Source organism: Scophthalmus maximus, chromosome 5, assembly GCF_022379125.1.
Source record: "Scophthalmus maximus strain ysfricsl-2021 chromosome 5, ASM2237912v1, whole genome shotgun sequence".
NCBI lineage: Eukaryota > Metazoa > Chordata > Actinopteri > Pleuronectiformes > Scophthalmidae > Scophthalmus > Scophthalmus maximus.
In genome coordinates this window covers 5,230,140-5,250,912 of record NC_061519.1, presented here as the reverse complement: position 1 = coordinate 5,250,912, position 20,773 = coordinate 5,230,140, and the positions used below count along the sequence as shown (strand labels likewise).

General features: G+C 45.8%; 1 protein-coding gene across 1 annotated transcript in view; it reads left to right on the top strand.

Annotated features, from left to right (window-relative positions):
- Positions 1 to 20,089, top strand: part of foxo6b (forkhead box O6 b) — a 39,267-nt gene extending 19,178 nt beyond the window's left edge. The window contains exon 2 of the mRNA XM_035634317.2: positions 15,850 to 20,089. Within this exon, the coding sequence (XP_035490210.2) occupies positions 15,850 to 17,568 (1,719 nt within the window). The 3' untranslated portion in view covers positions 17,569 to 20,089. The remainder of the gene's footprint in view (positions 1 to 15,849) is intronic.
- Positions 20,090 to 20,773: the final 684 nt, after the last annotated feature.

Genomic DNA, 20,773 nt, shown 5'->3' with positions numbered 1-20,773 from the left:
GCTGGAGCAGTTATTAATATTTCATAGTCTCCTATTGAGGAGCTAAAAACGAAGTCGACCCGCTTCCGCTACAAAGTGACTTGCGCTCTCCTTTTTTTCCCCCACTTCTTCTACTTTTTCTACCCCCTCTCCTCCCTGTTCGTTAGACTGTCTCTCTTCCCCTCTCCTCACCGTTCACTCCTCCGCCGTCGCTTTCCTCTCTTTAGCTTCCTCGCATCCAATCCTTCTCTGCCACACAGACCTTAACTCAAACTGACTTAATTGGGCTGTCTTTGTTCTGGGAAAATGTGGGCATACCTTCGCCTTCTCCCCGGCATAGAGAGAAAAGGGAAGTAAAAAGTGAAGAGGAGGAGGGGGAGAAACAACACAGGAGGAGGAGGGGAAACGGCGGAGGAGAAACCTGAGTGAACCCCCGGTTGCTCCATGAGTACTCCCTGTGCCATGCTCGGGTTGGGGGGGGGGTGGGATGGGATGATGTGAGTTTGTGTGAGCGTGGAGAGAGAGAGGGCGAATGATGAGGAGGGGCGTCTAGAGCGTTCACTGGGTGTCTGTCAGGCTGGCAGACAGGAGCTCTGCCCCCGAAACAAACCCATGCATGAATAAGTCAATAAAGACATGTCTGTGCCCTGCCGTGTGTGTGTGTGTGTGTGTGTGTGTGTGTGTGTGTGTGTGTGTGTGTGTGTGTGTGTGTGTGTGTGTGTGTGTGTGTGTGTGTGTGTGTGTGTGTGTGTGTGTGTGTGTGTGTGTGTGTGTGTGTGTGTGTGTGTGTGTGTGTGTGTGTGTGTGTGTGTGTGTGTGTGTGTGTGTGTGTGTGTGTGTGTGAGAGAGACAGAGTAAAGGGAGGACAGAGGAGAGCATCGGATGAGGAGAAGGGGGATCAGGGCGAGGAGGCTCCTTGTTTCCCAGCGTCTGTGACAATGAGACAGACTCCACATTCCCTCACACTGAGAACCAGATGGAGAGAGAGAGAGAGAGAATCAAAACCAGAGAGCGAGAGAGAGGAGTTCTTTGAATTGGTTGGGACAGTTACAGCATGTTTGCACATTGCACGAAATTGGTTGGAAGCAAAAGTATGTGGGAACACGGCGTGTGTCCAAATTCATCACGTGACAGTAAATGTTCTTATTTTGAACATATTGCTCGTCATTCTTTGTTCCTATTTATTCTCTCCTGTCTCCCGTATATCCAATACCATGATTAGTAATTAGTTCATGTCCTATAGCTGCCTCCCGTATCTTTTGTCTATTTGGTGCATTGGTTGTGCACATCCTCACATATCAATGCTATCCTCACTCAATTAGCGACATGCGCTTGAATGGTAGGGGGCAGTGTAGAGGCAGTATCGTGAAAAGTTTTCACAAATGCCCACATCTGTATGATGTGTCATTGCCACGTGGCGACCCGCCGTGGTGTCACCCATCGGATTGTGAAGTGCTGTTTCGAAGCATTTTCACCTGCGCCGTCTTGGTTTTGTGAAACCAGAAGTACGAGGGTGGGTCTGACCGAGATCTCGTGCACTGCACATCCACCTACACCTGCACACCCCTCGAGGGGCGTACTCCAGTAACACACAGTACTGTACTTACAGTATGCATGTATGTAAACAATGTAAACAAGTTTGTCTACATGAAAGTGTGGTTAGAAACGCAGGTATACAATTCCATCCTGCCTAACCATACCTTCACCATTTTTTTTTTTTTGCTACAACCACCAACTTAACCACAGACAACAATGAAAGACATTATTCTAAAAACTATTCTCATTATTCATCAAAAACACATCAAGAAGCATAATCCTCACGGTTGTGCGGAACCGTCCAACATGAATGTTTTGTCTGACAATCCGGTTGGGCACCGATTCATTTGAATTACAGTTGGAAAAAAACCTGAACCTGGAGTTGAAGTTCTGCTACTTGAACTAAAACCAACCTTTCAGACTGTTTGGATTCAGACCAGGTAGCAGAAGCCAATGCAGTGTGTGTTGAGGGTGGCGAGGGGTGAGAGCTTTGGGTGTTAATATATTGTAGCGCCGCAATCATAGCTCCCCTGACACACATGTACACCTCAATGTGACAGACCTGTCCCTGGCAATGAAAGGAAGGATTTAGTAAGAGCCGGTGTCCAAGTCCGAGAGAGAGAAAAGGAGAGAAAAAGACAAGAGCCATGGGGAGGGGGAGGGGGAGGTGGGTGGGGAGAGACGGCGACAGAGAGAGAAATGGAGGATGGAAACAATTCAGTGTCCTTGGAAACCAACAAGGCTAATTTGAATTTGAGACTGAGGACTTCTTCTCTCTTCCTTTGCCTCGCATGACCTCCTCATCGCCTTTCTTCTGCGCTCCCCAATCAGTTTAATCTCTCCCCGCTCATCCCTCCCAGATGCTCTCCCTCTTTCGCGCTTTTCTCTCTCTCCCTCCCATCCGACGTTCATTACAGCTCACTCTCACCAAAGCAGATTTCTTTCCATGACGGATGGGCTCTGTGAACGCTCATCCAAGAGCTCTGTCAGATCTCCTGCTCGCGTAGTAAGAGCCGAGAGGCGGGTGGTTCACTCGGGGACATGCGTGGCATTATGGGTTGGGGATTGTGGGGAGTCAAGAAGGGGTTTGGTTTCAGGGTACTTAGCGTCATCTTGTCAGTGCCTGGGTCTAGTTGTGGTTGGCCATGCGGCAACCACATTAACCATGGGAAAGAACTGGCGCTGTTAGATATTTCTTTTCCAAGATTCTCCCTCTTCTCTTGCTCTCACCCCATCAATTTTCCCCATGCATTATTTCAACAGTCTCTGTGGCTCTCCAACACGCCCGATGCCTCGCAGGCAAGTCCTCCTCTTTCAACATCCTAACCATAACCCCCTCCAGCCCTTCTCCCCTCACTCCTTTCTGCCCTCACTTTTCCTCCCCATCGCCTTTTCTCTCTCTGTCTACGATGGTCAGGTCTCATGGGCGAAGACAGTTGGCAGGATGCAGGCTTGCTGCCATGGCAACAGGAACCCTCCCTCTCCCTCAGGTCTCCTTAGCAACTAGTAGCTTGGCTTTGTAGTAATGAGCCGGCCCAGCATGCCATGCTACTGAAGCACGGGATGTGTGTGTGTGTGTGTGTGTGTGTGTTTGTGTGTGCGCATGTGTGTGTGTGTGTGCGCTTCTATGGTTTTGTCTTTTGCAAGGGTGATGTGCACAGTGTCCGTGAGGGTTCTGACTCCTGCTCAGATGTCAATTAATAGTACAGGATTACTTTATGACTTGAGGACATGTACACTCCTGCCTTCTCTCATCAATTTTATTTTAAATTTCCCAGCTTCCATCCTCTAAAGTGAACTGTATAGTCTGTCGGCGTACTTAAAAAAAAAATTGCACATAGCTCTGATGAGAGATGTGTTCCTCTTAAGATGAATTTGAGTCATCAATAAGTATGAATGGGTGATTTGACAAGATGATTCTTGCAAAATAATAATTAATCTCACATTCCCGTAATTTTTGAAGACTGTCTCCAAAGATGGATAGATTAAAACAAGAATGACTAATTGACCCACCCAATACTTTGATGTATGTATTAAAGACAATGAGAGTGTATGAGTCCCATGAATGAGCTGTAATTACTATTACCTGACTAGCTTTGCTATTGGCGTGTGTTCCCCAGAGTAGGTATCAGGTTACTGAGAAGCAATTAAGGAGGAAACTAATGATCTATTCTGAAAGGACACACCATCCAAGTTGAAGTGAAATATGACACAAACAGATCTGTTCATACATTGGTCGTCATTGGTCCCGCGATTTTCTGAGTTGTTTGCGTCACCTTGTTCACCACCACGTCACCTTTCCAGTGATGTGGTGTTCCAGCCTGGTTTCAGATCTCTTGTATTAGACGTTTGGCGGCATTTTCCACTGCATCAATCCAAGTTTTGTAAGCAGGATGTATTCTGATGTCCAACTTAAAACGTTTTTCAAATTATTATGATTGATGTTGAGTACTCACTGTCATGAGATTTCAGTGTCATTTGAATTATTTCGACAGAAGAAGGTTGTTATTCTTTATAACAAGCTGCTTGGCAGTGTCTGCTGTGCGTGAGTTCTCTCTAGTTCCTCAAGTCAATCTAGCCTCTTTTTTTTATTAATGTGCCATTCAGAATGTCTTGTCCCGTGTCTCTGCCAGCGTATCAGCGTTTGACTGTGGATCAGCGCGTTTGTTTGGAGGTGTCACACAACGTCAGTGCGTTGGATGGATGTGACAGCTGAGTGTCGAGGCGGGTGGCGCGCCCCTGAGACCCGACGGCAGGTGCGATCAGGCCTGTTTGTCAGCTTCTCCTCTTGGCTCCCATAGGTGTCACAATGCTCCACCTGGCGTGTGAAAGCTCCCGTGGGACGGAGACGTGAAGGTGACTCCTATTATGAGCGCGAGTCAAAGGTGGAGGTGACAAACTATATTTACAACTGTAATTGTACTGCATTTCTGTCTCCTTTTTGTTTTTACGAGCATTGCATCAGAAACTGTCTGCATCAAACAGGCATTATAATTTAGAAAATATTTAGAATTAGGAAAATAATCTGGCTAGTTCACATGACGAGAAGCTAGCAGGTGAACAGGCCTGGAGTCTGGCTCGTTATAGCTTTTTCCTTGTAAAGTAGCGTGATAGCTAATAACAATACGACGATGAGAACTAAAGTTATCTGACACACCATATGGTTTATTATAATGCACCGTCTGGAAAAGGCTTCCTGGGAAACTACTTGGAAATAGGCATGTGCCTTCAATTAAAACTCAGCAGGTGATTGGATGAATGATCCCTTCGTGTCTATTACGGTTTCCAAAGTCAGTTGGGAGGAGAACGAAAACCTCTTTTCAATCGCAAAGTTCTAAACCATCTAACTGATAGCAGAATCTATGCGAACCTCTTCAGGAGCTGCCGCCGTTGTTAAGGAACAGTTGCTTCATATGGCTGCGATCACACCGATGACGGGCCCATAGCTGCTGGTGGTTCCTTCCTCACAGGGCGCTGATTGGTCCGAAAGCGCCGTGGTTCAGCCACAAGTGAATAGCTTTGAAACTAGAAAGATCCATTGAATCCATCTGCAACGGCTCGAATTTATATTCTTCCCTGAGCTCTTAGTTGATAATAGTAAGTTGTATTTCTTTTTTTGACACTGAGCAGAGTAAGATTTTGGTTCATTGTTTAATTCTCTGGTTCAGTGAGCAGTTAGCGTGTAGGTTTTATCAAAGTGCGGAAAATACAGAGAAGCTTCACGCCAATAAAAAAAGAGGAAAATACAAGAGCCATATGGGAATTTTTTTTATTGTTTTAATAATAAAACCTTTTCTAATAATATTGAATAGCTCACTGTACAGTAGTGCTATCTAAGTGTATACAATGAGAGGGATTTAAAAAAGATAAAGACAAGGATAATTTTTTATTGAGTCAATAAATCATAAGAGCAACTTTTAATGTTTTTTTTTACCCATCAAATTGACTATTTTAGTAATTCATTAAAATTTAAGCAAAGTCCTGGAACAGGCCATAGCGGCGTTCCCTCCCCCCGGGGGGGGGGGGGGTCATGATGTAAGGAAAGCCAACTGGAAGAAAGCACCACTCATGTCCACTCCGGGTCCATCAGTCTCTACGGAGCTGACTGTGGCCTGAGGACCGGGCATCTCTGGCACGCAGGGAGGATTTTCCGATCCCCTGCCCCGCTCTCAGATGCTCGTTAATCTGCCGGCTCTATTTTTATCTGCCCTCTCCTCCCGCCCCCGGGCTCTCCGCCTTCGCTCACTCCTTATGTCCATCCGCAGAGGGAGAGGCTGCCTCGGCAGCTCCAATTAGAGGCCTCTCCGCTGGGGACTGGGCTTGCTGTCCGCCCCTGGCCCCTCAGGCTCTCCCTTCTCGTCTACCTTTCTCAGGTTGGCCCCAGACGCTGCCTCGCACGCTGCCTCGGCTCCACCTCCCCTGCCTGTCTGCCTGCCTTGTTTCACCGTCTTACCCCCTGGGCTTGTGAGGATCCACAGGGAGTGAGGGGGAGTGAAAGGCCTTCTGTCGCCCGAGGGTTGGCTCTAGTCCCTCGGCTGTACTTTGACGAGAAGCTAACTGGTGCACCTTTCAGGAGGCGGCCTCACCTACAACTGCTGGCGACACTAACTCTGATCATGCTGTCACAGCTACTGCCGGTGTACACCTGAAATTGCTGCTAGTACTAGAAAACACCATCATTCATGCCTCACACAAAAAAAAGGAGGATTCCTCAAAGATTCCTTGATGAGGTTAGTGGCTCGTGTAACACCGTCATGATTTAAAGAATCGCCAGTTAAATACTTGTCCCTGGCTTTTTCTCCAAGAGTTCTTTACATTGAGAATGGCAAAACACAGAATCTTATTACAAGTGTACTGTTAGATACTGTTAAAACTACTAAAAGGATACGTCTGTACTTTCAGCTTTCAACATCGTGTTGTTTGTGAAATTTTAAAAGTAGCAGCACAACATTGTTGTGAAAATGTGATCACACATCACTATTGTAAGTGATCGGCCCGTGCTGTTGTGTCCCTTAAATGTTTTTAGCCACAATGTGTTCCTCCGGATGCTCTGACCTGTTCTTGTCCCGCAGTCCCCCAAAAGGAAAGCATTTCTCCCCCCCCCCCTCCAGCTTAGCTCCCACCCCAACTCTCACACCTTCTCCAACCCCTTTAATCCCTCAGCCTCCCACTTCTTCATTTCCTTCAAAGAGACAAGCGCTGCCTGTGACATCAGTCACAGGAAGTGAATCTTTAGCGTCGACTAATTTCCATCGATTGCCTCCAGACAGGCTTAGCAGATGAGACCCATTCCCACACAGAGCCTGGCTGCTCTCATTTAAGTCTCCCCGCCTGCAGAAAGCGCTCCACAATGAGCGCAGTCAGTGCTTTTATCTTCTCCCCCACTCCTGCTTATTATCACATAAATGTGCGGGCATAGAGAGATACCCATTGACAGGACCGTGCATAATGACTCCTGGCTGTGTGAAATGGATTAATAAATAATGGTTGAGCAAGGGGAGAGAACAGCTTTGGCCTCGTCCCACCACTTCTCAACAAGGCGGCGTGGAGCAAATCCCCAGCGCGCTCGACGGGATTGTGCCGGACCACATCTAATGGAGCGCTGCACGGAATTTTATAACACGACCGTCCTCTTGAATATGCCGTGGAATGCGTCATAAATTAAAGGTGGACTCCTTAAAAATGTGCAGGAGGCGCCGCTTTAAAATCCACTACACGATGTTCTACTGAATCCTCGGAAGAATCCCTCTCTCCTGTGAGGATAGGGAGGTAAAGGCAGCCTGTAAAAATGTCCAGGAGCAGAACGCCTCTCCAACCGGTTTCCCGTCTCGCTGCTGACAGAGCTGCAGCAGAAGGTAAATCCGTTTCCTCTTTGCCTCTGCTTTCACGCTCTCATGAGTATACCAACAGTTTGAGCGCACAGACCCTGCAGTTTTGCGAGTGCGAACTCAGTCGAACAGGCACACGGTTGGGCCTGCAAACACCAGGGGCCTGCTTGTTCTTAACAAAGCGTCCCCATCCATCCCCAGTCAGTGACATATTGCTTCATTAACACTCTTGGCTTTGTGTATATTGACAGCGTTTTCAAAATGGCAGAGAGTAAGAGTGCTCCTGCCGCCGGCTCCGCACCAAAGGGGCTTAGACAGACTATAAAGCCGAAACTGAGGCTGTGAGAGTGCAGTGCGCTCCGACTGTCACTGTACCCCTGTGCCAAAGTAATAAGTCTGAGACAGGAGTTGAAAAGGTCTCAATCTCCTTAACGCTAGATTAAGGAGCAGCTTGATCAAGGCATCTTAAGTGCTTCATTTTGGAATCGGAATCAATAGCCGCTAAGAAGAACTGAGCTGGGAGCTTCGGTAGGTAGAGCTGATTGAATAGAGGCTAATGACTTCTCTGAAGCCCCTCAACAACAGAGCAATGGCTCATACTGTCTGTCCTGCTCCTGTTTTTATTCAGGCTATATATTTTCCTTTAAATTAAAAAAAATAGAAGGTTAATCTATTTCCCAGCTGCAAGTTGTCACTGCAGTCAGACAAAGTACCTCAGTTTTGTAATAGCGAGGAAGCACGCAAACACACGGGTCTCTGGTGGAAAAACATGTTTTCTACCAGGAGCACGGACAACAGGAAGGCTGTGATGTGACGTGGACAGGGTCAATCCAGATTTATTTTGAAGGCTCGTGAAAACCTGTGCTTGTTTTTCTTGGCTCCCAGCGACTGCCCGACCAATTATGCCAACACCGCGCCCACCCTCAGTCGCCATGATCCGACCAATCCCCACCCTGCCTCTGTGGTTTCAGGGTGAAACCCAGCTGAGGAGTGCCCAGAATTAACCAGGATTAGCCTTGGATTGTCGGGGATTACTCAGGCTGGAGAGGGATTAAGCATGATTGCCAGTTTGGGGGGGCAATATGTGTGAGTCTGTGTGTGCGTGCACATCGAGGTGAATGTGTCAAGTTGGGAAATACTGTAAATGCAGTATGCATTTGTATATGCAGTATGCATTTGTTTGCATGTGTAGCGTGTGTGTACAGCACTGCCTGGACTGAAAAGTCTAGAAAACAGCAGATGCGATTTGACTTCCACATCTTTAACAGTCGGCAGAGAGGAGTGGAAATGGCTGCCTTTGCCTCTGCAGATTTATGTTTTAATAGAAGTTGTTCTGTAGAATTAATATGGAGGCTTTCTCTACAAAGCCCTGTCGGGAGGATCGCAACCAACACAGAGACAGAGAGAGGGAAAAGGGTGCGATGGGTTACATCTTTGTTTTTGCCACGCAACACATACTGGAACATTTGGAAAAAATGTAATTAGTGTTCGCCTGCTAACTCAGAATAAAAAAAACAAACAAGAACAAGGGGGTTAATAATAATGATAATAATAATCAAGAGTGTATGAATGTAAAGTAAAGAAACTTTGCCATAGCTCTGGTATCGCTAGTGAGCGCACAAATATATATAAAAATGGAAACATTATTTTACAATAGGAATGATGCTGTATTTTTTTTTTTTTTAAATAGGCCAGGTTTTCCTGCCCTGTGTAATATTCATTAAATAAAATCAGATTCACTGGTAACACTTTCTGTAGCATTATACTTAACATCGGAATACTTGAATGTGACAAAAGTGTAGTTTTATGCCTAGTGGAGAATATTGTATCCTCAATTCACTGTGTTAATGGGTGACACAATGAAAGACGTAATAATGATCATGATGGCCTTGTATTGCATTAGCTACACTGCTGTCACAGAAGACGTCTTACACTACTTTCAAATATTTCTACTTTCACTATTCATGCTGCCGTTGAGCAACAGAGGACCTGCATCGGAGCCTTTGACAGAAAATCAGCTGCGCAGATAACAAGCTCTAAAAACGGATGAGTGGTGGTTACGGCTGTTAGAAGACGTGTGAATATAGTGCAGGCAGGATGGAACTGAGTGACAGGGAAAAGAGAACAAACTCCAACTGTTGGTGGGTTTTCTGTCAGTGGTCAGACTTTTCTCCAATTCTAAGTGTCTGTTTCTTTCAAAGGTTGACACATCAGTTGCAGTAAATGATAATAACAATAATTGCAGGGTGTGTACTGTAGAAGAAGAGAAGAAGAGTCCACTGTCAAAGCCGGAGAAGTCCTGCTTGTCCTGTGTTGGTCCTGTAGCTGGGTCAGGGTCGGCTCTGGGGCACGCAACACAAGCATCAGTGAACGAGGAGGAATAATTCTGTCTCATCTGAAGTGTGTCCAATTATTAATCTCACATCACAAACTGACAAATAATTTAGGGGGGGGGGGGGGGGGGAGCAAAGACCCAGAGTTTCCTTTATATACCTTAACCTACTACACACACACACACACACATACATATATGTATATATGATTCTGACTTTGCATTACATCTATGCCCATAGTAAGGTCATTTCTGCACTAATGACATATTGTCTGATAACATGTGACTTCTTCGGGAAGAAACAAACCACAAACTCTTTATAGTAACAATTTAAGTCTTTAGAGGGAGAATTCTTCATCCTGAAACAATTTTGGGTAACTGTAACTCAACTGTAGCACAACAAAGGGCTTCATTTCAGTGTCCTTTTTTCCCCTCTTCTGTTTATATTTAACAGTTTATCTCGCATTGAAGTTGCAATTTTCAGCCAACCACACATCTGGCCTCACCTCCTTCTTCCAAGTAGGAGAACAGAGAAAGGTTCGCTCTTGAGCCAGCGTGTGGTTTGTCTTTTCTGGGCTACTGTAGAAACATGGCAGTACAACATGGTGGCCGAGAAGGACCTGATCCAAAAACACAATGAATCTTAATGGCAACTGTTCATACACTAATAAAAACAAAGCTATATGACTATTATATTCAACTTCTACCAAAAGCATTTTTTGTGTTCTAAACCTTCTGGTAAGTGTGAGTAGAGTTGTTTTTCTTGTGATGACATCACAAAATAAAACTCACTTTCCTAGGCCCTGTAAAAGTTTTATAACCTATGTTATGTATGAGAATGATAATCGACTATGTTAACAGTGAGAGGTTTTATGGATGTCTCTTCCAAAATGGTGGGAAAGTAGAAAATGCATTTTGGGCAGCAGCGGATTTGTTGTTGTTGTAATACCACAAGTGGTCACTGGGGGAAATTGGTCAAAAGAAGAATGAGCGCGGGTGATCTCTTATAGATGGTGTCATCGCTGATAACCTCTGCCCGTGGTCCGGCCCCCCTAAGCTGTGATTGGATAGTGGATGGTTTTTCTCCCACCATACATTTTTCTTCATGAAAATCAATGATTGTGTGTTATATTTTTTGCTACTCTATGTAAGAATTTGGTTGGTTGACAGATCTGTGTGTCCATGGACCATTAGCTCACCACTGGGCGGACTTTCCCCTGACTCAGTAAAAGCAGCAGTGTGTCAAGATCATACTCAGTCAGTATTTATGTATAATATAAAGCAGTGGAGCAGGATAGAGTGCGGCGGGTTCCCTGTGGAGGAGCAGGCTGGATGTGAGGCCAGATTCAGTCACTGTTTTCTCCGCAACAGTCCATCTCCTGCTGCATTAACAGAAAGGCAAAGGGTGAGAGCAGTGGGAACAGGCTTCTCCACTTCAGAATCAGTCTTTTCTGACAAGTTAATATATACACTGAAGCATGGATGGGCAGCTATGTGCCACGGAGGGCTGAGCGGCTGCAGGTTCCTCTACAGCTCAACACTGTGCTGGAGGGTTTCACTGATCAGCTCCTCCACTGGAGCTGACAGTGTGCTAATCGCGGACATCTCCTGCTACATGGCCTTTGATTGCTATAATAACCCGGAGACTACTCTTCAACGTTGCATTTGACGGTCCAATCCTGTAACAGAGTCAAGCAGAATCATGAGGTTCCTTGATCATTATTATTATCACTATTTGACTGAAATTGCCGTGAGCTGGAAATAAGCTAAGAAAAATGAAACTTGGCCAAATGAAATGAAAATTTAAATAAACCGTGAGCCAATTGGTCAGATGATGATACTGTAATTAAGGCCCAAAATCGCAATTTTCGATAGTAACTGAAATTTGACACACTCAAGTTCAGTTCAATGTGCTCTACAAAAAAGGCTCTTGGACAATAAACATTGCCATAATGGATTTTTTTTGCTAATTTGCATGTTATGAAAAACAGTAATATGACAGAGTTTTGGTGTCAGACTCTGTCAACACCAAATTTGGTATATAGTCCTGTAGGACTGAGATACAGAATTCTATCATAAATTGGCAAGATCGGACACAAATATGGCCACCATCAATCAAACAAACTTTGCGAAGGACGAGGCTTGGCAGGAAACTGGCCATAACGCAAGTTATCTTATCAACTCAATGAGGACATCCAGCTCTGTTTCCTGAACCAATACGCTTAATACTTAAATTTCACACTTGTCAATGAATCAACAATACCACAAACATTTTCTTAGCATCATACCATCACCTTCCGTTGCATGTCCTCATCTCCTGTCTTAAATTCCAGTCTTCTTTTTTACTTTTGCTTATTCTTTTCAAAGGAACATATTACTAAGCAGCACTGAAGTAGATTTTTAGCTCCCAAATGCTTTTACTATATGGAAGTCAAAATAAGATGTTGTTTGCTACATGGACACGTCGTTGAATTTGTGTTTCTGTGATTTCTGCGATGACAGTTGTTGGATCGGCCTCACTCCCAAAGAGAATTAAAATAGCTGACGTGACTGTCCTTGGCATTTTGGCCGATTGAGCTGCTTCTTTTTGTTGAGCGCAAAAAGGTTATAAGCCGCAAATTGCTTGCGGACATATTTCTTTTTGTTTTGTTGTTGTGTTTTCATAATTGTTCCACTCAGTCATAAAACTTGTAACACACGTTTTTATGGGTTAGGTTTTGCTCCCCTCACTTACAGTGCTGATGCTGTGACTAATTGTTTCTTCACTCGTAGCCAGAATTGCCACAGGGTTTTTAATCAATGGGTATTCCAAATTCCATGAGTTGCCCCACAATGAGTCATATATTTACATGTTTTCTGATCTTATATTCATGCTGTCAGGACAATATAATTTGTCAATGTTTGAACTGTTGCAAAAACACATTTTCTGCTATACACTGCCATTGTCAAAGTTCGGTTTGGTTTAGGTGCAAAAGCTGTGTGGTTAAGGTTCGGCAAAGATTGTTGGTGTGGGTTAAAATCCGTTAAAGCTTTGGAATGTTTGATGTCATGGTTATAACAAGAACTACTTTGGTAGGTTAGAGAGCAAATGTGGTCCTGGTTAAAAGAAACCAACACTGACCGTCTGTCGAAAAAGGAAAGTGAAACAGCGGTCTGTTAACATCTAGTCCTAATGGGCTTCTTTTCAGTCTCTGTTTAATACTTGTTCCCTTGTCTGACAACAAAAACCTGAACAGATGTACATGAGAACAGGTTCTTGAGCATCGAGAGTAGAAGAGATGCAAACGGATAAAGGGCTATAACTGCCAGTGACACTAGGCAGAATGCGAATTCAGTTGAATGACATCATAAATATGCTAATTGTATTTATTATGGCAACTAGCAACATTCAGCAAGTTATGGCACGATTTAACTTCTTTCTATATTAAGTATTTGTTAAGTGTTTCTGATATTTTGCCAAACCTCACCAATATACATTTTTTGTTAAAATAATCAGTATGTTGCAATAATAAATCCTCCAAAATGGTCAAACATGTTCATATGCATTATCACATCTATATTTCTTTAGTTAATTAGTTGACTGTCATGTTATTCTTTACAGGAGACAATGCAGAGATCTGCCACATTATAGGACTGCACATTGTATTGACAGGTGAAGAAACAGCAGTTGTTGTATAAGCTCTGCTACTCCACACACACACACACACACACACACACACACACACACACACACACACACACACACACACACACACACACACACACACACAGGGCTGCTAATCACAGCTTGGTACAGGTAGTGAGGCACTGGGACTACTGGTGATTGAGCCTCCCTGGTGGATTGGAAGCAGGAATCTGACAGACTCAGATAAAAGGCTGTTTGGAGTTGCTTGCAGCATCAAACAGCATCAACCCCCCCTCACCCACCCACCCCACTCCCGTCTCTCCCCCCTCCATCACCTCCATTCTCGTCATTCCTCCCTCTTTTGGTTTACTCTGTTGCCATGGCTACGCCCGGCCAGAGCCGTCACGTTGAGGAGGAGCCTGTCAGGGTGCCGCTCTCAGATCACCTGATGCAGGTCGCCTCCACTGGCGGCCTCTTTCACACAGCGTAATCATTCAATTGGGCTTTGATTAAGTCTGTTCCATGGCGTGGCAGCTGAGAAGTGAAGTCAGAGTATTTCGTCGCCAAACGTTGAGCATGTGCAATTTTGCCGACCTGTTTTTTTTTTTGGAGAGGACCCCTCTGAACATCAACAAAAAAAACATACCTCCCATCCAATTTTCATGTCTGTGAAGAGTGTCTCGCTGAAGCAGTGTGATTTGAATGGAGGATGGGATGAAATTACCTGTTAGGAGTCATGCTGAGGGGATGGGTGCATGTGGAGGGGTTTTTTTCCACATGAATGAGAGTAGTAGCGAGACACAAGACTGATCTGAAACCCACTTAAAGCTGAATTCCCCCTGTAAACATTTTGCCAAGAACCTATTACCTGCTGTTCTGGATGCTGTGCTTTTCATATTAAGCTGCAACAACAGAGAGCCATCACCACTTTCTGCTGGCTGTCCAGTTTGCAGCCATGCTGCTCTGTATGCTGCCAGAGTAAGGGGGGGGGGGGGTTACATATGCTGACTGTATGTGTTGTGCTGAAGGGTGAAATGTAAGCTGGCCCCCCATTGAACACAGATTTGCATCTCCTGCTGGTTTTTTTCTGATATTTTCTTTCAGTGTGAATGAATGAATGACTGATTGAAAGAAAGATGTGTGTGTGTGTGTGTGTGTGTGTGTGTTTGGGAGGGGGGGGGGGTTGTGTAAGGTGATGAGAGGATGGATGTGGAGAGAAGGAGAGAATGAGCAATGTCGTGATCAAGAGACGCTGGGACTCAGAGAGGGAGATGAATGGGGCTGAGAGCAGGAAAATTGGACGGGAGGCGGGGGGTGAATGAAGATAGAGAATGGCTCGAGATATCAGGAGACAGAGATTGTGAGCTATGTGCAGGTAATAAACAAGGCAGAAATAGATAGATATCTCAAGGGAGGGAAAAGAAAAAGTGAGCGATTGCGTGCATGGGGTAGAAGTTGGGGGCGGAGGGAGGGGGGTTTGGTTTCTCCCAAAAGAACAAAATGTGGCAAAAAAGGCAAAAGAGGGAACGAAAGAGAAGGCGAGAAAGCAATGGGAGGAAAGCTGGAGAGAGTGTGAATAATGACACAAACAGGAAAGATTTGGATGAACATGCTGTACTTAAACTAACTTGGCCAGCTGAGATGATGTGTATCCCTGCTAAGCTCTCCTTTAGGCAGGCTTAGATCTCATCAACTCACTGCAGGTTGGCACTAGCTTCAAATGCTGCTGCAGAGCCTTGGATTAACTATACAGCCGTCACTCAGGCACTTTAACAGGGGTCTGGAGAAGCTTATCCCCCCACCTCTCCCCCTCCCCCACACCTTCTCTACACTCGCCCACAATTGCCACCCCCCCAAATCACAGGAAGGCTTCATCATCACGATATATGCCACCGTTGCCTACAGTTATGTTAATTGTGCCATGATTTTAAAAAGAGGTTAAATGAGCATGTCCCTCCCCTCCTCCCTCTCCCTGTTTACTTTCCCTGTATCTTATTCCAGGCGTGTGTATGACTGTTTCTTTTTTCACTCTGGTGCTCTTCCAGTGCTTCTCCTGCCAAATCAGCCCCCTACCCCCCAGCTCCAAAGACCCCCCCACTCTCTCCAACCCTCCCTGTGTCTGGTTGGATCCCAGACTCTCATATTTGGAGGCCCTGCAATCGATACAGGCTGTCTGTGATTGGGTTGCCTCGCGTGATTCATTTCTGTAACCTTGGTGATGGTTTGATGTGGAGGCTGCACCCATGTCCATATTATGACTCAGTGAGCACGTGTGGAGAGGAGAGGTTGGTCAGGGGAGGTATCGATTGGTCCTTCACTCTCCCTGTCCTCTTGGCTCTCCCCTCCATCTCCCTCTCTTTCTTTATCCATCTTTTTCCTCGCTTGCCATGCAGCCTTGATAGTTTGGCCATCATTTGAAATGACTACGTGTTCTCAAGAAATGTTTATTTAACCCTAAATGTTCTCTTATGTGTTAATGTTAATCTCTTTTCTTCTCTCTCTCTTTCTGCCTCTTTCCCCCTCTTTCCCAATTTTCTCTCCTTTTCCAGAACTCAATCAGACACAATCTGTCCCTGCACAGTCGCTTCATACGAGTGCAAAATGAAGGGACGGGGAAGAGTTCCTGGTGGATGCTGAACCCAGAAGGTGGGAAGATGGGAAAGGGACCCAGAAGACGCGCAGCCTCTGTAGACAATGGCACTCGCTACCTGAAGACCAAGGGTCGCATCAGCCGAAAGAGAGCAGGGGCCATAGGCCTTGGACGGGGACAAGGTCAGGGGGGTGGACCGGCATTGCAAGGGTCCCCAGAGCATGGCAGTCCAGCAGGGAAAGGAGGTGTGGGCATGGGGGGTGAGGAGTACGACACCTGGACAGATCTCCATTCCCGCACCTCTTCCTCTGGCTCCACGATGAGCGGCTGCCTGTCCCCGATCTTGGCAGAGGCGGAGGCAGATGAACCAGAGGAGGAGGGATTGTCCTGTTCAGCCTCCCCTCGATTGTACCCCAGCCCCACCAGCACCCGTTCCCCAGCCCTTGGCACTGGGGGCCACTGCCCCACTGTGGAACTGCCCCAGCTGACCGACCTGACTGGGGCTATCAGTCTTGGTGAGAGTGGTTTCCCCCAACCACCACAAATCAAATGCAATGGTTATCCCTATGTGCCTGGCCCCAAGGCTGAGGGCTCTTACTGTGGGCCCGTGTATGGACAGCCTTCTATGGGCATGCTCCGCCACCATACTCCCATGGAGACCATCCAGGAGAACAAGCCAGTCAGCTTCCAGCGCCAAATGAGAGGCTACTCAGAGAACAATGCCCTGCAGAGTCTGCTTACCGGAGGTCCTTCATACTGCAACAAAGACACAGTGCTAAGCCAGGGACGGGAAACTCACACACTAATAACACAGGGAACCAATGGTGTTCACAACCAGCACAACCACAATCAAAATCGCAGCCACAATCATAGCCACAATCACAGGCAAGAGCATGCTCACAACCCCAGTCTACACAATGGCCACGGCTCAGTCCATGACCAGAACACAACCCACCATCAAAACCACAATCAGGGTCACAAACACCAAGCCAGCCTCGATTATAGCCACAGCCATAAGCCCCATCCTGCCCATGACTATGGTCCGAGCCACGAGCATGGTCACAGGAATAAAGTAAACCCCAGCCATGATCACAACCCTCGCTCCAGCCAGAGTCACATGCACAGCCACAACCCCCACAATCCTATGCCCAGTGGACCTCCCCCACAGGCCCTCTCCCCTCGGGTAAGCACTGACATCCTGCAGCCCTACAGTCTCAAAACCTCCAACCACTATGGGCCCCGACCCCACCTCCCAACATCACCATCCCTGCCACCTAACCCTGCCGGGGTAATGGATGTTCCCCAGGATCCCTGTCGCCTGGCGTCTGCGCCTCACCCGCGTCACCAGCCGTACCCAGGAGCTCATCATCATGGTATGACCAACTCCTGGCATGGCTACTTCCACCACAACCACCAGCCAGGGAATGCTGGTTACCAGGGGCAACAGCACAACTCCCTCAGTAGAATGGCTGCCAACCTGGAGATGGAGAACATACCAAATAGCCTGGACTGTGATGTAGACTCCATCCTGCTCAATGACTTTATGGAAACTGAGAATATGGACTTCAACTTTGATGGCTCTCTCTCCCAGGGTGTGGGCATGGGGATGGGCATGAGCTTAGGGGCATTTGCTTGCCCTGCACCAGCTCACAGCAACCAGAGCTGGGTGCCAGGGTGAACCCTGGTCCTGGGGATTGAATAGACACATAAATGGAAAGTTCACCCTCTGGGCCAGGCTGCTGGTGGGCTGTACCCTTGGACTGACTGACTGTGATTCTGTTTCTCTGAGACTGTAGATCAAAATATTTGTCATTTTGTTTCCTGGGGACTCCCTACACCCACACATCCTTCTCCTCATCTCTTCCCCCTCTGTTTATAAACCCTTCCATCTCCATATTGAACCTGCCCCAAATGAGCCCAGTGCTAAAGACCCCCTTGTTCATGACTGTTTTTTTTTCTTCTGTTCTATTTAAAAAAAAAAAACTCTCCTCCCAGTCTCATCCTGCTCGTCCTAATCTCTCAAGCACTTTACATCCATCCTTTCATAAAGATGCAGTAACACAAACACCAGGCAAAGTCATGTTGTGTGTTGGCTTAAGTTTAATGTATGCAATCCACTTCACAGTATTTTCTCCTCCAACAAAGGTGGGGTTGTTTTTGACTGGGGAACATGATCAAACAACTGCATAAATATCTTTCAGTGTAGAGGTGTTTTCAGATTGGGGTTAAAAGGCTTTGAGGTTTAAGGATGAAGGAAAAAATGATTATTTTAGAAGAACAGGGAAGGGAGCTAGAAGTAAATGGATGGAAGTATAGAAAATAAGGGAACTCCAGGGTCAGTGTGACTTCTCTCCCTGGTGGACAGTCTAGTTTCCTGTTCCTTCCAGTGCTGGAGGACAGTCATCCATCAGGCAACCATCAGCACCACTCCATTGAAATGCAACATCCTTTCTTTAATCTCCAAAGTAATGCCAGAGTGATGCATCACAATAGCAACTCTAATGCGCCACTCTGGGTTTTTTCAACCCCCCCTCTCTTCAGCTCCGGACACACCAGCTTAATGTGTTTTGGCGAAAGTGATGATTAAAGTCACTCTGCACTAAATGGGGGAGGGATTGAAAGGGGTAGTGTTGGGGAGGGGGGCACTGAGGGTAGACGATAGGAGAGGAGAAATGCAAATATTCCCTCAGTGCCTGTTCCTCTCCATTTTGTGGATTTATGTAGCTTTCTCCGTAATGAAATAAGCAACGATCAGATACTGCTGTACATCCTGAGGAGCGCTCTGATTGGCCTGCACTGGGCTGCCTCAGCATGGCTCCTTCGCCGACTGACCCCAGAACAGCTTAGTGAGCAGCAGTGGTCAGGCCAGGATGTTGATGGAGCCGCCGTCCTCAGACCCCAGGCAACCTTGTCTAATTCACTAACACCCAGGTTCAAGCCCACTATGTACTTTTACTCCTGCAAATTGCACACTGATGAACACCGTCAGCAGATTACTATTTGGTGCTATCTCCTCTTCCCAGGCCCCCTCCTATCGCGCCGCCCATCCCGAGGTTACTCTGAGGGTAAACAAGAGTAATTAACCGCCAAACAAGATGGATGATTTATGCAAGTGTTTGTATTCGCTCATTGGCACAAAGTCATAATTCTTCCCCCTGCAAAGCTCAAGGAGGGCAGTTTTTGAGAGGTGGTGCCCAGTGACAAGGTAAAGCGGCTGGCAAGCGGTGCGTTTACAGTGTCCTTCAGGCACCCCCTTTACAAGCATTCCCCACACTGTAATGGCCATAGTTTTACTTTGCTGTTGTCTTTTCTTGTGCTTGTTCCGTGATTGTGCAGTTGTCTGTCCTGTTTCAAAACAGCGTGGATAGGAGCTTTCGTGTGCATTTTATTTTCTGCGCTCCCAGAGTGAAAATGGGAAAAGGGGCCATTTGCCAATCCTTGTCCTGGCACCTGTCCCACTCAAGTTAGAGAGAATAGGAACAAGAGAGAGAAGAAAGGTATAGACAGATACAGCGAGACGCTGAATGGGAGGTAGGGAGCTAGATGAGTAGGCAGGATCTGTGAAGCTGGGAGAGATTTTCCAGCTCGGTTGCTTTGTGTAGAATTGGCTGTTTGAGTCGGGCCAAATGTCAAGTGCTACTCAGCCAGCTCCATAGAGCTTTGACCAGAAAGCCACTTCTCCCCCCTGATCAAGGACGATGACGAGGATTTCCATACACATTTCTTTTCTTTTCCTCATTTATCTTTTCATGAGTTAAGATGGCCCATTATTGTAACCCAACTGTAATTTGTTCTCTGGCCTGTGTGCATTTGTGTGTTAAGCTTCTCGTGGGTGTGTGAGTGTGTGTGCGTGTGTTTAGCACAGCTATGTACAAGAACTGATTAAGGGAATATTGTTGAGAACTAACTTGCCCTGGTATCGTCCATGCCCGGCTGAGTGCAGCGTACATTAATATATACAGTTTATATTTATTGGTTAGGGAGATGGGTCTTGGAGGACCGCACAGACCCCTCACTGCTTTCTCTTCTTGATGACAAGGAGGAAGAATGCTATTTCCGTCTGACTACATTTCATTCTGTATATATTCTATATTGAGAAAAATTGTATTATAATTTTTTTGCAAATATCAATTTCTTTTCTAAAATGATGTATCTGCTCATCTGGTGACCGTAAAATAAAAAACAAATAAGAACATAGATGCTTTTTTTGTTTGTGTCTCTGTTATTTCATAATCATACGTGATTGCTATGAGGTGAAAACCTTGTATCTCCTGTGAATGCACTACCAAACTATGAAAAGTCAGTTCTAGTAATATTCATACAGTATATCCAACATCACAAATCACAAAGTTGCCCTATAAGGCCTTACAATCTATACAATATGTGACACTCACTGCTCAAAGATCCTCAATTTGGGCAGACAGATTAAAATGAAAAATGTAAGGAATATGGTGACAGAAAACATTAAGATGATTCCAGATATTGCGAAAGACTAGCAAGATGGATATTGAAAACAAAAAATATGGTCAACTACAATTTAGTAGTTTTAGTTGTTCCATCATTTTTAGCACTTATGATAACATACTCAACTAAATAATTGCAGGATTCTGGAAACAGGGCGACAGTGCAACAGTACAATTACCACTGTGTCTAAATTTGGAGGTAACACTGAAACAGAATGAACCTGAAATGTCTGAAGTAATTCCTCACTGCCCCTTTGTGTGCAGTAATTAAAACATTTGGGTCAGCTTATGAAGAAGCCAGGCTGTAAAGTGAAGTAAGGGGACATGTTTTCTCTTTGTTGTGTTAATAACTAGAACTATTTAGACGGACAACTTTTCAATTGATTCACTTCAGTACTTACATTTAAGGGTTACATACAG